Source organism: Suncus etruscus, chromosome 10, assembly GCF_024139225.1.
Source record: "Suncus etruscus isolate mSunEtr1 chromosome 10, mSunEtr1.pri.cur, whole genome shotgun sequence".
Taxonomy (NCBI): Eukaryota; Metazoa; Chordata; class Mammalia; order Eulipotyphla; family Soricidae; genus Suncus; species Suncus etruscus.
Window position 1 is genome coordinate 28,532,467 of NC_064857.1, and position 16,660 is coordinate 28,549,126.

At 36.1% G+C, this 16,660-nt stretch overlaps 1 protein-coding gene across 1 annotated transcript in view; it reads left to right on the forward strand.

The window, feature by feature from the left end:
- The window catches only part of CPA6 (carboxypeptidase A6), a 274,096-nt gene that overhangs the window by 203,964 nt on the left and 53,472 nt on the right, over positions 1 to 16,660 (forward strand). Inside the window, exon 3 of the mRNA XM_049781830.1 lies at positions 15,062 to 15,186. Coding sequence (XP_049637787.1) covers positions 15,062 to 15,186 — 125 coding nt within the window. The remainder of the gene's footprint in view (positions 1 to 15,061; positions 15,187 to 16,660) is intronic.

Here is a 16,660-nt window from a genome sequence, read left to right on the forward strand (position 1 = left end):
AAGACACTCCACATCACTCTGACTTTGACATAGGATCTATACAGAAACCAGGATCTCTAACTAGAGAAACCTGACAGCAACAACTATGATTGTGAAGAGCTGGGACCATAAAGACTTTGGGGTTAGACAATTTAGTATGCCTGGAGCCTGTAGTGGTCTTATGCCAGTATTCTTCATGGGGTAAGGTCTCCCTGTTTTTAGGCCAGAGGTTTTTCCTGTCAATTTTCCCCCATATTTTGCTGCGCCTATGCAAATAACAATTGCCACACTTGTATTTTTAATCTCTTATCTTTATTTATTTTTTTATTTTGGGGGGTGTTGGGGTCATAACTAGCAGCATTCAGGGGTTACTCCTGGATTTAGGCTCAGAAATTGCTCCTGGCAGGCACAAGGGACCATAAGGGATGCCAAAACTCGAACCACCGTCCTTCCACATGCAAGGCAAACGCACCACCTCCATGCTATCTCTCTGGCCCCTTAATCTCTTATCTTTAAAAAAAGAGATTACTAAACCTTCTGCTATTGTATTAATAATTTTATTGGAGATACAATAATTTTCACAAATATATTTGCTACTGAATTTTTCTTTCTTTTTTCTTCTCTTCCGTTTTATTTTTTGGGGTATTTTTTATATTTTTTTCATAACTTTGATTTATCTTGAAACAACTGTATTATGATCAGTTATGTCAACTATGTGATGCATTTTCTTTAAATAAAAAAATGTCAAAAAATGTTTTAAGTGTCCCCTAGCAAAATACAAAGGATATATTTCTGAAAAGTGACACCTTCTCAATAAGACCTTCAGGTGGGTCCTTTGGGAGATATTCCAGCAGACATTGTTATCATAGAACATGACAACTTGGTGCAAGTTATTGCCCCTGAAGATCTGCCAGTCAGTGGGGAAAAAAATGTGAAGACGAATGACAGTAAAATAATGATCATGACATTCAGTAAACTAGGCTAATATATGTTTGTGTCCTTATTTTTTTAGGTTTTTCACATATTTCTTTCTATCTTTTTGACACATACATATATCTCTTTAATATCTCATCTTTATCTTTTCCAACATAAGCAAAGAAGGTCAAAATTTCTCCTTTGAAATGCTATATTTAATTTAATTTGGTTCTAATTTTGCTACATTTTATTCTTTAACCCACAGTTATTTAAAATATGTTTCTAAATATTTAAATATAGCTGATTTTGACATTGATTTTTGATTCTAATTATACTGAAATTAAAGAACATTTGTTTGACATCAGTTTTCTGTCATTTGTCGAAATTTATTTTGTAGTCTGGTATTGAGTCTGTTTAACAAAAATGTGTGTGCTTGGGAAGCATGTACAATCTTTTAATTACTGAAATATAACAGAATTTATAATTCATTATTTGTTTGTCTTTTGTTTTTGGGTTTTTTTGGTTTTTTTTTTTTTTTTTTTTTTTTTTTGGTTTTTGGGTTACACCCGGCAGCACTCAGGGGTTACTCCTGGCTCTACGCTCAGAAATTGCTCCTGGCAGGCCCAGGGAACCATATGGGATGCTGGGATTTGAACCACCATCCTTCTGCATGCAAGGCAAATGCCCTACCTCCATGCTATCTCTCTGGCCCCACATTATTTTTATGCTAGTGTAAACTTTTATCATATATAGTTTGATATCGCTATATTAGAAGCATTCACAGAAGTTATATTTATAAATTCCTGGTAAACTGTGCATTTTCAGTATATATATAGAAATACATGAGCACATATATATTTCATGTAAATGTACATAAATACATATTTTATGGTAAAATATATGCTGACATATTATTCCTGAAATGGATTTGCTTTACGACAATATCAATACTTTTTGAGGGGTGGAAACCCACATCAGCCATGCTCCAGAATTACTCCTGGCTCAGCACTCAGGAATTACTTCTGGCAGGCTCTAGGGAACCATATGCAATGCTGGAGAATCTCAGTTAGACATGTCTAAGGCAAATATTATCCTGTACTCCTGTCTCTGAAATATCAGTAAATTTTTAAAAGGAGTCTTGATGTAATCTTTCTCCTGTTTCATTTCACTTTCTTTTTTCTTCTTCTTTAAATTTCTTCTTTAATTTTTTAATTTAGTCACTGTAAAAGTACAAAGTTATTTATGACTAGATTTCAGTGTGTTGTATGTGTGTATGGACTTTAAGGAATACAATGTTTTAACAATTCCTTTATCAGTTTCTACATCCCTGCACCAATCCTTTCCTTCTGCGAACTCTCCAATCCTGTTTGTCTCCCACCATCAGTTTGCTTTAAGGACAGCCCGCCACTTTTTTTAAGTTTTGCACTTTGGTTTACAATATTGTTGCTGATGGGGTTTCATATACAACACTTTACCATCTTTCAACCCCACCTCCTCTTCCCAGTTGAATATTTCCCTCCACCATAGAATTTGTCCCTGTTCTTGTCCTATCCCAGAGCCCCTCAAGTGGCATGTTTTCTACTTGATGTGAGATATATGTTCTTTGTTTTGATTGCCTTTGGGCATTCATTGTTCCATTATGATGTTTCTTCATACACATATTTAAGATACATATTTCTGTATTGATCTCTCTCCCTCTGACTTAGTTCATTCAGCATGATATCTGCAGTTCTTCCATGCAGAAGAAAATTGCATGTCTTCAACTTGTCCTATACCTAACTATATTCCATTGTGTGTGTGTATATATATATATATATATATATGTCATAATTTCTTTATCCAATCATCTATTCTTAGACATTTGGATTGTTCCATTTGGATTTGGGCTTTTGTAGACAGTATTGCTGCAAGGAGCTTAGGACTGTAAAAAGATGTCTTCACCATTTTGTTTTCACCTCCTTAGGGTATATTCCAAGAAGTGTAGTTGCTAGGTCAAATAAAATTTTAATTATAATTTTTAAGAATGTTCATATTGTTTTATTTTATTTGTTTTCTAATAAAGTGTAATTTTTATGAATATCTTTATTTAAACACCTTGATTACAATTATAATTGTAGTTGGGTTTCAGTCATGTAAAGAACATTCCCCTTCACCAGTGCAACATTCCCATCATCAATGTCCCAAATCTCCCTCCTCCCCACCCAACCCACACCTGTACTCAAGACAGGCTTTCTACTTCCCTCATTCATTCACATTGTTACGATAATTCTCAATGTAGTTATATCTCTAACTGTACTTATCACTCTGTAGTGAGCTTCATATCACTCTGTAGTGAGTTTCATGTCGTGAGCTGGACCTTTCAGCCCTCCTGTCTTTTGTCTCTGAGAATTATTGCAAGAATGTCTTTTATTTTCTTAAAACCCATAGATGAGTGAGACTATCTCTTTCCCTCTGACTTATTTAACTCATCATAATAGATTCCATGTACATCCATGTATAGAAAAATTTCATGACTTCATCTCTTCTGACAGCTGCATAATATTCCATTGTGTATTTGTACCACAGTTTCTTTAGCCATTCATCTGTTGAAGGGCATTTTGGTTGTTTCCAGAGTCTAGCTATTGCAAATAAAGCTGCAGTGAATATAGGTGTGAGAAAGAAATTTTTGTATTGTATTTTTGTGTTCCTAGGGTATATCCCTAGAAGTGGTATAGCTGGATTGTATGGGAGCTCAATTTCCAGTTTTTGGAGGAATCTCCATATAGCTTTTCATATAGGTTGGACGAGATGGCATTTCCTCCAGCAGTGAATAAAAGTTTATTTCTCTCCACATCCCCACCAGCACTGCTTGTTCTCATTCTTTGTGATGTATGGCATGAGATGGTACCTCATGTTTGTTTTGATTTGCATCTCCCTGATAATTAGTGGTGTGGAGCATTTTTTCATGTGCCTTTGGCCATTTGTATTTCTTTTTTATCAAAGTGTCTGTTCATGTCTTCTCCCCATATTTTGATGGGATTAGATGTTATTTTTTCTTGTAAAGTTCTGTCACTGCCTTGTATATTTTGGTTATTAGCCCCTTATCTGATGGGTATTGGATAAATAGTTTCTCCCACTCAGTGGGTGGCTCCTCTATCCTGGGCACTATTTCCTTTGAGGTGCAGAAGCTTCTCAGCTTAATATATATATATATATATTCCCATCTGTTTACCTCTGCTTCCACTTGTTTGGAGAGTGCTATTTCTACCTTGAAGATGCCTTTAGTCTAAATGTCATGGAGTGTTTTACCTACATGTTGTTCTATATACCTATGGTTTCAGGTCTGATATTAAGGTCTTTAATCCATTTGGATTTTACCTTCATAGATGGGATCTGAGTTCAATTTTTTATAAGTGGCTAACCAGTTGTGCCAACACCACTTGTGAAAGACTGAGTGAAAACTGGCTACCAGAGGCACCAGGCAGAGAGGTGGCTCCTTTGTCTGTGAATGTGGGAGATTGGCGACTGGGAGAGACTGAGGGGACCTGTCAGCTTTGCGTGTTTCTCTTCTCTTCTGTTTCCTGAAGCTCTCCTGAGAGGGCCAGAAAGGGCCCAGCAAAAACTGTCTCCTAGACGCTCCAGAAGAACATGACAGCTCTACTTCACTTTGCAGCAGAGTGGCCATAAGACATATGAAAAATGCTCTACATCACTAATCAAAATGAGAGAGTGGCAAATCAAAATAATAATCAAATATCATCAATCAAATATCAAGAATAATAAAATATCATCCACATTAAAAATTAAATATTATCATGTAAAAATATTAATTATGTGAAATGATTGAGGTGGCCTTAGTTAACTAAAAATATATATATGTATGTATGTGTCATATTAACACATTGGATTTTGGGTCTGGTTTCCAAAAATGTAAAAGAATAAATATGTTATCTTAAGCCACCTGGCTTTGGGGGGGCACACCCGGTGATAGTCAGGGGTTACTCCTGCCTATGATCTTAGAAATCGCTCAGGTAACCATGTGTGACACCAGGGATCAAACCCAGGTCCATCCTAGGTCAGCCCTGTACAAGGCAAATGCCCTACCGCTGTGCTATCACTCCGACCACAAGCCATCTGGCTTTTTAACATTTTGTTATGGCATCCTTAGGAAACTAATGTAACAATTACACAAATATAATAAAAATAAAATGTTTATTTTTTATTGTAAGAATTTATTCAAGAGACAAAATTGATTAACATAATGAGGTAAACTAACATAATATAGTGACATAACATAACATATAAAATAATTGATATAATAATAATACATGTAAGTCAAAGAAAGTTTCTGATTAAAAACACAATTTTTTCCATAATGGCTTACATATCTTTCACTGTAGTATTTTAGGTACATATTAACATTGAATCAGGGGAATACCCATCACCAACTATGTCCTCCCCCCATTCCAGTTCCCTTTCTACAACCCATATACCCCACCATCACTCCCTGGGCTGCTAGAGTAGGTGGACCCCTCTTTGTCTGGCTTACTATTAGTGATCACATATCTGTTTGGTCCTGGAACCCTCCCTTGTTTCCCCCTCTATTTAAGAGGCAGAGCTAGAAAAATCGAGGTATGTGGTTTTGTTTGAAGGAAAGAAAAGCAATAGATTGGGGTACAAAATAAGAGGGAAAAAAAGTCAAAAGTCAAATATGCTGAAAATGGACAGAGTTAGAGGCTTCCAACCTCAGTTTGAGAGAGGACGTGAAAAAGGTCATTGAGATACCACAACAATACAGAAAAAAAAAAATATCGAATTAAATAACCGGTGAGCACTACAGCAATAAAGACAGGCACCACACAATAGTCTCAGTTCTGAAATCAAATCATGCTCGAGTGCAAAAAGAAAGAGAAAGACAAGACAAAATAATATAAAATAATATTGGAGACATCAACCGTAGTCTCCACACCAAAACAAAGACGTCAAAAAAAATCGATCAATCGATAAATAAACATGTGGAAAAATGATTGTTTTGTGCTTTTTTCCCTCCTTTTCTTTATCCCCCTGCATAGGCACAGTAACTACTGTAACAGTAAGTACTATTGTAGAGGGAATTCCCTTGACCTAGGAGATACAGGGTTTCTCCACCCCTGAAGTACACTGTCATGGGATTAACTCTAGACTCCTTGCATGATCATTTACTCTTCCCTTGCTGCTTTCGTGGTGTGTGGAAGACTTCTGCTTTGTCTTGGATGGTAAAATCAGACCTCTGTTTCTAGAGATCTTGGTGGCTGTGCAGCTCAGGGAATGGAGTTTATGAAGTCTTTCTTTGTGGTTCTAGCAGTTCTGCTTCTTCAGTGTCGTTTTAATCCATCTTCTGTAGTTGGTGTTCTTGGTCGTTATGTTGCTCCTAGAATGGAGCCTGGGATAAAGTCTTTCGTTATGTTTCCGGAAGACCCATTCAGTTGCGGTTGTCTCAGTCAGACTTCTGGAATTGGAGCTCTTGTTTGTTGAACAGATCGTATACCAAAAGCTAGGCTAGAGCTTTTTGTTGCTGTTGTTGTTGGTGGTGGTCCCTGGGTGCGTACTGTCCAGTCTTGGTTGCAACAACCAGTCGTCTGTATATAGCGATCTTGGCTTTTGCACACATCAGAGGGTGACATGTTTTCTGATTTTGTCTTATCGATAGCTGATGAGGAAGGAACTTGATCTAAGAGCAAGTTGTCCCCATTTCCTCATTGTCAGGCTATCAATTTAGAACTGGCTCATGTTGGTGTTTTATAGAGGCTAGATGAGATCAAAACGTGAGTACTCCAAAAGAACCAAAAACTCCATAAAATTCATGCAAGGTTGGATTATATTTTTAACTGAAAATAGATTTTTTAATTTTTAATTTTAAATTATTTAATAAATTCATCCTAATCACCATTTCCACTCATAACTTTATTTTATAAATGAAGAAACAGAAGTAGAGAAAGTTAATATAGACTACCCCCAAATCATAGACACACAGCTGCTAAGTGTTGAACTGGGATTCAAACCCAGTCTGACTGTTGCTGAGGATCTTGTTTGTTATCTTTTGAGCCACACTCAGCAGTACATTTCTTAGGGTAACTTCCAGCAGTGATTAGGGGACCAGGTATGCCAGGGATTGAATCCAGGCCTCACACATGCAAAACAGGCAACCTAATATTTTAAGCTACCCCAAATCTTTTTAAACTATCCCAAATCCCAAAATCCATGCTCATAATGACATAATTTCTATAATCCCATAATAATACAGAATATTGACAAATATTGAATGATGATCAAATATAATATTTATTTTACACATAAAAAAAGTGAGACCCAGAGAGGTTAAAATATAAACTAAATCACTCAGATAAATAAAGGAGCCTAAATTTCATCCCTGGAGTGATGCAATTCAGAACTCAGAATCTCTATATTTTAGTGACTTTAAATTCTGCCTCTCTGCAAATAAATTTTATACCTTTATTCATATTGCCAATTTATTAATTGTAATGTCCCTTTCTTTTTTTTTTTTTTTTTTTTTTTGGTTTTTGGGCCACACCCATTTGACGCTCAGGGGTTACTCCTGGCTATGTGCTCAGAAGTTGCTCCTGGCTTGGGGGACCATATGGGACGCCGGGGGGATCGAACCGCGGTCCGTCCTAGGCTAGCGCAGGCAAGGCAGGCACCTTACCTCTAGCGCCACCGCCCGGCCCCTGTAATGTCCCTTTCTTAAGTCTATAGATTTCAATGTCTTTAACAAGGTGAAAATCTCAACATACACTTCATCTTATCTAGAAGCATACTACCAGCATTTAAATAACAATAACAACAAATAGATGATAAATATTTGAGCATTTACTCTGCTATGCCTTTTATTTCTACTATTCTGGTCAGTATTGCAATAGAAACTATGACTATTATGAATATATTTTTTAAATCTCTTTACATCACATATTTGAAAACTGATGCTTTGAAAACCTCAAGTAACCTCAAGTAACCTCAACAGCAAGTAAATGCTGCCAAAGTTACATCAATTTAGCTCCAAGCTGTTGGATTCCAAAGTCTTTATTCTTGTTCTTTATGTTAATATGCTTTCCACCTCTTCGTTTGGCTGTAATCAAATGAGGCAAGAAATACAAGGCCTCAGTAAAATTGGAAAGAAAGGAACTTCTTCAAGATAGTAATAGCAATCTATAAAAAGCCCATACCCAATATTATTTTTAATAGTGAAAAATTGAAAGCATTCCCACTGAGGCCAGGCACAATGCAGTGATTTCCATTGTATCCACTCTTATTCAACATAGTATTAGAAGTTCTAGAAATAGAAGTCAGGCAAGAAAAGGAAATCAAAGGAATCAATATTTGAAAAGAGGAAGTCAAACAATCTATTTGCAGATGACACAGTATATATTGAAGACCTTAAAAAGTCCACAAAAGGTTTTTAGAAACAATAAGCCAATACAGCTATACAGCCAATACACAAAAATCAGTTGCAATCCTTGATACAAAAAATGAATCAAATGATAAAGAAATCAAAGTGTCTATCCTACTTTAAATAGTATCAAAAAGTATCAAGTACCTTGAATACAACTTAACAAAAGAGGTGAGAAACCTATATCATAAAAATTTTAAAACACTTAAGAAAGACCTAAGGAGATGAAAAAACATTCCTTGCTCATGAATTGGAAGAATCAAAATTATCAAAATGACTTTCAATGTAATCCTTATCTAAATTCAAGTAACATTCTTAAAGGACATAGACTAGTCAAAGATAAAGTTTTGTGGACTCATAAAAGAACCTAGATAGCCAAACCATATTAGAAAACAAGACTGGGAGGCATCTTATTACCTAATGTGTAGCTGTACTACAAAGCCATAGTGATCAAAGCAAGTATGGTTTTGGGACAAGGACACTTTAGGACCAATTGCTCAGAATGGAATAAAGACAGCTTCTTCAACAAGTGGTGTAATAATTGAATTACCACATGTAAGACATTAGAGCTGGGTCCATATTTAACACTTTACACAAAAATAAACTCAAGGTGGATAAAAGACGTTGATATCAGACCTGAATCTTTAAACTGCATTGAGGAAAACAGGCAGAATGTTCCAAGACCTATGCTTTAAAGACATTTTCAACTATATGTGCAATGGCTATATATAACCTATATATAGCAAAGACTACAAAACCAAAACTGAACAAATGGAATTATATAAAACTAAAAAGTGTTTATATGCCAAAACAAGCAAAGTCTAAAGCTAAAAGATGGCTTATAGCATAGGAGAAACAATTCACACTCAACACATTAGATTTGTAGAGTATACAAAGTATTCAAAAAATTAACACACCCCCAATCTAAATACCCCATTAAAAAAGGGAAGAAGATTGGTCAAAAATCTCTCTGAGGAAGTCCAATAAATAATGGCCAACATGCACATGAAAAAATGCTCATCATCACTTATCATTAGAGAAATCTAAATTAAGATGACAATAGGATATCATCTTATACCAGTGAGGATGATGTATATCAAAAATACTGTGATTAACCCATGGTTAATTGATTAATTAATTGGTGGTAATTAATTAACTGGTATGATGTGGTGAAAAGGGAATTTTCATCCATTGTTGGTGAGAATGTTATATGGTTCAACCCTATGGAAAACAGCTTGGAAGGTTCTCAGCAAAAGCAGAATCAAGCTGCCATCTGACACAATTTCAGTTTTGGCTATCTACTCCTATGATAGAAAAATATTGTTCAAAAGAATATATGCATACCACTGCATTCTGGGAACATTGATGGAGTGAGGTAGACTCTGCTAGTGGGATTGATACTGAAACATTGTATATCCAAAACTCAACTATGAATAACTTTGTGAATCACAAACTTTAAATAAAATATTTTGTTGTTGGAGCTGGCGGGATAGCCCAGAGGTAGGGCGTTTGCCCTGCACGAGGCTAACTCAGAACGGACTTGGGTTCAATCCCCAGCATTGGTCCCCCAAGCCAGGAGCGATTTCTGAACTCATAGCCAGGAGTAACCCCTGAGTGTTACCAGGTGTGGACCAAAAACAAACAAAAAATGTTTTGTTGTTTTTGGGTCGTGCCTAGCAGCCTCAGGAGTTACTCCTGTCTCTGCACTCAAAAATTACTTCTGGCAGGCAAACTCCTTACCCACTCAGGCAAAATAAAAAAAAAAAAAAAAGTTTTTAAAGAAACACAGGGAAACAAGCTATCAGACTCCAAGACCAGAGGGCAACTGGATCAGATGGCTGTTTTCTTTAAACCTTGGAGGGTTGACAAATAGATTCACGCTGTCTTAAAATGGTTAATGATGGTTTGTTATCATTTCAATCAAATGTCTCACAACTTTTCAAGTTTCAGAGTCTGTTAATATCATCCTCCAGATATGATCAGGCCAACTTGGGTGAGCTAAATCTTTCAAATATCTACATATTAAGTTTTTTGGTTTAATACCCTAATTAATTCTGGAAAGATAAAAGTGTAAGTTTGACAAAAAAAATTAGACCATAAAGTTAGACCCCCTCAAGCAATTGTCAGTAAGTTAAAAGGTTTTTTCTTTAGGGGGATCTTGGAGCCACACCCAACTGTGTTGAAGCTTAATCCTAGTTCTGTGTTTAGGAACCACTTCTGGTTGGACTTTGGGAACCATATTAGGTACAGGTTGGCCATGTGCAAAGCAAATACCCTACCCATTGTACTCTTGATCTGGTCCTGCTTTCTTTCTTCCTGCCTATGAATATGAGTCTTCTCATTCACTAAATTTAGCTATAATTAATTCCTATCTGAGAGTTTTATTAAAAATATTAGAGTACTCATAAACTGGATGGTGCTTTACAAATGTATCACTAGAGTATTAATTTTTCCTTCTGACTTGAAAAAAACATGTGCCAACCACAAGGACTATATTTTCCAGTGACCTATCTAATCACAATTTTCTAAAATTATTGCTAAAAATATCAATAATTAATTTTAATATTTCTTAATATTGCAACAGAAATAAATTTCTGACTTTGAAGACTGTTTTTGTTGTTGATTTCTTTTTAACCCACTACTTTCTGATGATATTAATTTCTCAGAAAATCTTCTCCAGGATACTTCAGGCTATTTTACTTCCAAAGAACTTTCCTATGGTCAGGCAACTCTTTCTTATAGAATAATGATTCTGGGAGACAGAGTGGTGGCGCAAGCAGTGAGGCATCTGTCTTACATGCACTAGCTTAGGACAGACTGCAGTTCAATTTCCCAGTGTCCCATATGGTCCCCCAAGCCAGGAGCGATTTTTGAGTGTATAGTCAGGAGTAACTCCTGAGCATCACCTGATATGGCCCAAAAAGCAAAATAATAATAATAATAATAATAATAATAATAATAATAATAATAATAATAATAATAATAATAATAATGATTCTTTTTAGCATATAATCAAGAAAATAGCATTTATGGACTAATTTTCAAGTGGTAATTCAAACTATCTTAGGTTTCCATGTCCCTTATCCCCTAAATACATCATAATTTTCTCATCTCCACTGGAATTTAGGAATAGTAGTATAACTTAATATCAAAAATCTGTCCTGTAAAAAAATCCAGCCACCCAAAAATAATTAAAAGGCCAAAATATCTAATCTATAAATAAAAGCAAAAGTTACTAACTGGCTTTATCTTCCAAAGGCAAGAAGCCAATCATTCCTATTTCATATACAGATCAAGAAAAATATGAAACTATGTACTGTGTAAGAAATTTCTTACAATGTTGATAAATGTAGACATTAAATAAACTATGGTGTTGTCAACTGTCCTCTTTTAGAAATTTGAAATATGTAGTTCATTTGCATCCACTGTAGACAGTTGGTTTAGCTATGAATACATCCTTGCCCCAAGGCTGACAGATGGATCAATGACCTCTCAGCATCCCTTCCAGTCCCACACTTCTGTTTGGCTTGACTGTTGAACTAATTTGTTAGCTAAGTCAGATTTGCCCTTCCAATTTAGTGGAGGAGTCAGCTTCTAGAAAGAAAGCAAGTAAATAATTTGTTCCTCAAAAAATGCAAGGTTAAAGGATGTCATTATCATGACACAATTTTCTACTCAAGTAGAATAAAGGTAAATTTATAATTTTTTTCTTTTTTATTGGATTGAGTCACAAAGTATTTTTTGTCATTGTTTTTGAGTCACAGAGAGTGATACTCAGGAATTCCTCATGGCAATGCTTGAGGAGCCATATGGAGAGTGGGGGATTGAACTTGCATCTGCAGTAATCAAGGCAAGCAGCCTACCCACTGGACTATTTAATTGGCCCCAAGTCACAAAGTATTTTTGAAGGGTTAGGAGGCAATATTTGAACTCAGACTTTGCTTTGTCCTAGTCATGGGGTAATAAGAGAATTTACCAGATACAAGATGTTTAGGGAGATCAAAGTAGAGACTTCCAAACAAGAGAGACATACTAGCATTCTTAGGCTGGGCTGCCTTTAGGTTGGAAACTTCTGCTTTTTACAACTTAGTTTTAAGGGGCAAGTAGAATATATGTACACAATTTGAGGGAGAATGTTAATTGTATAAAAAATATTCCAAGTCAATCACATATAAAGGGTAATAAATACATATGGTGATTTGGCTTAACTATAAAATGTTCTAAGTCAATAATCTAAAGATAATAAAATGTACATGCAATAATTTAAATCTATCCTGAGATAGGGAATCTATCCTGAGAAGGGAATAGTAGCCAATTCTAGGGATTTGAGTAACAAAGTCTTAGACAGTATGCTTGTTGGGCCAAATTGATAGTCCAAGTTGCCTAGGCCAGTTCTAAGAACTGTAGTGCAGAATGGAGCAATGGTGAAGTCTGTAGAGCTCCTCAAACTTTTTAAACAGGGGACCAGTTCACTATCCCTTAGAATGGTCAAAGGGCTAGACTATATATTTTTTAAACTACAAACAAATTTCACTTCATACTACACATATCTTATTTTGAAGAAAAAAGGAACACATACAATATTTAAAGTGAAGAACAAATAAAGTTAAATCAACAAACTTACCAGGATTTCAATGGGAACTATGAGTTTGCTTTTGGCTAATGAGATAGTCAATGTCTGGTTCCATATTTATCAATGCTAGTCATAACAAGTGATGCAAGTAGCATCAGTTAGCCTAGATCTGGTTGGTTATTTCAAAAACACACTGTTGGCTGGATAAATGTACTTGGCAGGGCACATGTGGCCTGCAGGCCAAACTTTGAGGGCCCCTGCTGTAGATCTTCATGGGCACAGTTGATCATTTTAGCAAAGAGGTCCTCAGCCTGCCAGGACTTTAAAATGGTGCTTCAGCAAGGCATCTTTTTAGGGGCTTTGGCTAGAACATTTTACTTAAGGTCTTCTAAAGTTTTCTAACAAAAGAAGACACTGATACCTAAGTAGCTACAATAAGTAAGCTTTATGAGGTAAGGACTTAACAAAGATCATATCTTTTCAACAGACCAAGCCTAGAAATTCAGAAAAAGAATAATCCCAAACATAAAGAAGACAAAAACATTATTTTAAAGACAAACTGCTTCTAATATAAACTGGTTCTTAGTTAACACAAAAAAATAGGGTTCTCTTCCCAGTTAGCTGAGTTCTGTCTTTCGTTCCATGACTGTGGAATTCCTTTAAAGCATGACAGCAGGAGCTCTGAGGATCTTATGGTAAGCCAGTTATAGGTACTGTTTTTCTAAAAAAACAAACATTGAATGTATGATCAATATATATTGAACTATGTGGTCCATGTACTATATTATCCATGAACTCTGTACTTCTTTGTACTATAATTGATCTACACTCATGCAACAAAGAATTAGTTGTTAGCATGTGCATGGCACCATATAAAAACTGTTCTGGGCTCTTAAAATCAGCTTGTAGCCAAATGCACAAATCTTTTGTATTCAGAAAATTTATATTCTCGTAAAAGAGAGTTTTATAACAAAAGAAGTCCAAGGAGTTTAAGAACTCAAGCAAGGAGACATACCCTAATTGGCACGTCCTCCTCCAGATAAACATATTGATGTCTGAACAAGAACTTGTGAAAGGCATATTTGGGAAAATATGAAGGCATCTTGAGTTAAATTTTGATTAAATTTTGTAACTATTTAAAGTTCAACATTAGGAGCAAACAAGAGCAATAATGTAGTAGGTAGGGTTCTTGCCTTGCACACTGATTGACCTGGATTCCATCCTTAGCACCTTGAGCCTACCAAGAGTAAGCCCTGAGCAGAGTTGAGTATGCTCCCCATAAAGGAACAAAAAATGTTGTTTTAATTTTTTATTTTATTATTATTTTTAAAATATCTTTATTTAAATACCATGATTAGAAACATGACTGCAGTTGGGTTTTAGTCACAAAAAGAACACCCCCCTTCACTAGTGCAACATTCCCACCTCCAATGCATCCATCTCCAATGCACCCAACACCCCCTGCCTGTATTTGAGACAGGCATTCTACTTCTCTCACTCATTGGCATTTTCATGGTTGTTGTTAGTGTTCTAACTGCACTCAACCCTCCTTGAGGTGAGCTTTATATCATGAGTTGGTCCTTCAGGCCCTTATCTCTGGGCATATTACCATAATGTCTAATTTTTCTTAAAACCCATGTATGAGTGAAGCTATTCTGTGTCTATCTCTCTCCCTCTGACTTATTTCACTCAGCATAGTAGATTCTATCTACATCCACGTATAGGAAAATGTCATGACTTCATGACTGATTAAGTGGTCTTAATTAGTGAATAAAATATTACTTATAATTTCTGATCAGATTCTTGAGAGGGCAGAAGGAGTCATACTTGGCACTGCTCAGTGTTTACTCCTAACTAACTTGGTGATTAAAAGTTGTTAATCCTAGCTACTCTCAGGGAACCAAATGTGGTGTCTAAGATTGAACCTCAGTCAGCAAGGTAAGTGCCTTTAAGTTCTGTGGAATCTACAGCCTCTGATAAGACTCTATATGGGTATTACATAGTTCTCTAAAAAGTCAAGTAAGAATTTTATCATGATTTTTCTACCTTTTAGAGTAGTTGAAAATGTGTTTGCTGTTATAACATGTGAGCAAAATTATGTTTTACATTTTGATGTAGATCTTTCCCCACCTACACTGAATATAAATTATAGGTTGGTTCCTGCACTACAGGTGGACCTGTGGCAGCCCAGCAGTATTTCCTATATATCAGAGGGAACTATTACAGATGTCCATATTTCCCAACGTGGTTCCCGAACCCTGTTAGCCTTCTTACAGAAAGCCAACATCCAATACAAGTAAGCCATCCTTTTCACTTGCTTGATTTATTTATACTAAATTTAACTGTATAATAGTTGAGTTCAGGTTATTTAATGAATGGCTACAAGTGTTTCAGGTATTATTTTTTCAAATTTGATAAAAAAATATAATTGTTTTATATCCATGAAAGTGTATTAATATTATAAGGAGAGCAACTACATTTTTTTTTTTTGGATTTTGGGCCACACCCGGCAGTGCTCAGGGATTACTCCTGGCTGTCTGCTCAGAAATAGCTCCTGGCAGGGACGGGGGACCATATGGGACACCAGGATTCGAACCAACCACCTTTGGTCCTGGATCAGCTGCTTGCAAGGCAAACACCGCTGTGCTATCTCTCCAGGCCCCGAGAGCAACTACATTTTTATTTCATTTCACAATTACCAGTATGTAATCCCTGAAAACATGGTTTTTCTCTAAGTAAGAAAAAAAAAATAAAGGAACTTAGAAATACCTTGAAAAGAGAGAGAAAAAAACTTGCTGCATGATCTGTGTCAGACAGCTAACCAGAGGATGAAATTCAAGACTTTGCAAGGCAGCAAGGACAATGTTAGAAAAGGGAAGACACCTAGTATCTGTATGTAGAACTAATTATTATCCATGTTATTACTGTGCAAAGTGTAAATTGGAGAATATAGAGTAAAGATGTTGCAGAAGCTAAGGAAAGCCAGTATAGGAAACAATACACAAGATCAGGTACTCAGACCTTATCCTATGGGTCTTGTCACACAATCAGAGACTGTAAGCAAAGAAACTACACATAACTAGAGTGGAATTTTTTTCGGAAATTGTTTAGAACAAAATTATTTGGATGTATATTGTTGTAGGTCTAAGAGGCCAAGACTTGATAGACTGAATAGACAGATTGAAGCAGATTTGGATATTTTTATGATCTGTGTTTCTAAAGGAATTTTTAAAGTAATAATAGAACAAGCAAAAGATAATTACAGGAGTTAACAGAGAAAGGAAAGTCTTTTGAGAGAGAAAATATAACTGGTGTCAAGTACTAAAGTGATCTTCATCAAGAGAAGAACTGAATAGTTTCCTTTTAATTTTGGCAATGGAAATTGCAATGATAAGCCTTTGAAAGAAGGTGGAGAGTCTTCTATGCAGTGCTCAGGGAATTGGAGAAACTCGCAACAACACACAGACAACTGCACTAGGAAGTTCAGTGTTCGGGTCAACAATACTCCTTGATCTGGGGTTGCTGGCCACACCCAGAAGTGCACATGGAAATATGTGTTGATGGGATTCAAACTTGGTCCCAGCACATAGCTGACATGAGCTCCAATCACTCTTATATCACCCCACTCTTATTGGTAATCCATTTTTGGGGGGACCACACCTACCGGTGCTCTCAGGGGTTATTCCTTGCTCTGCACTCAGAAATCGCTCCTGGCAGGCTCAGGGAACCACATGGGATGTCAGAAATCAAATCAGGGTTCCTCTTGGGTT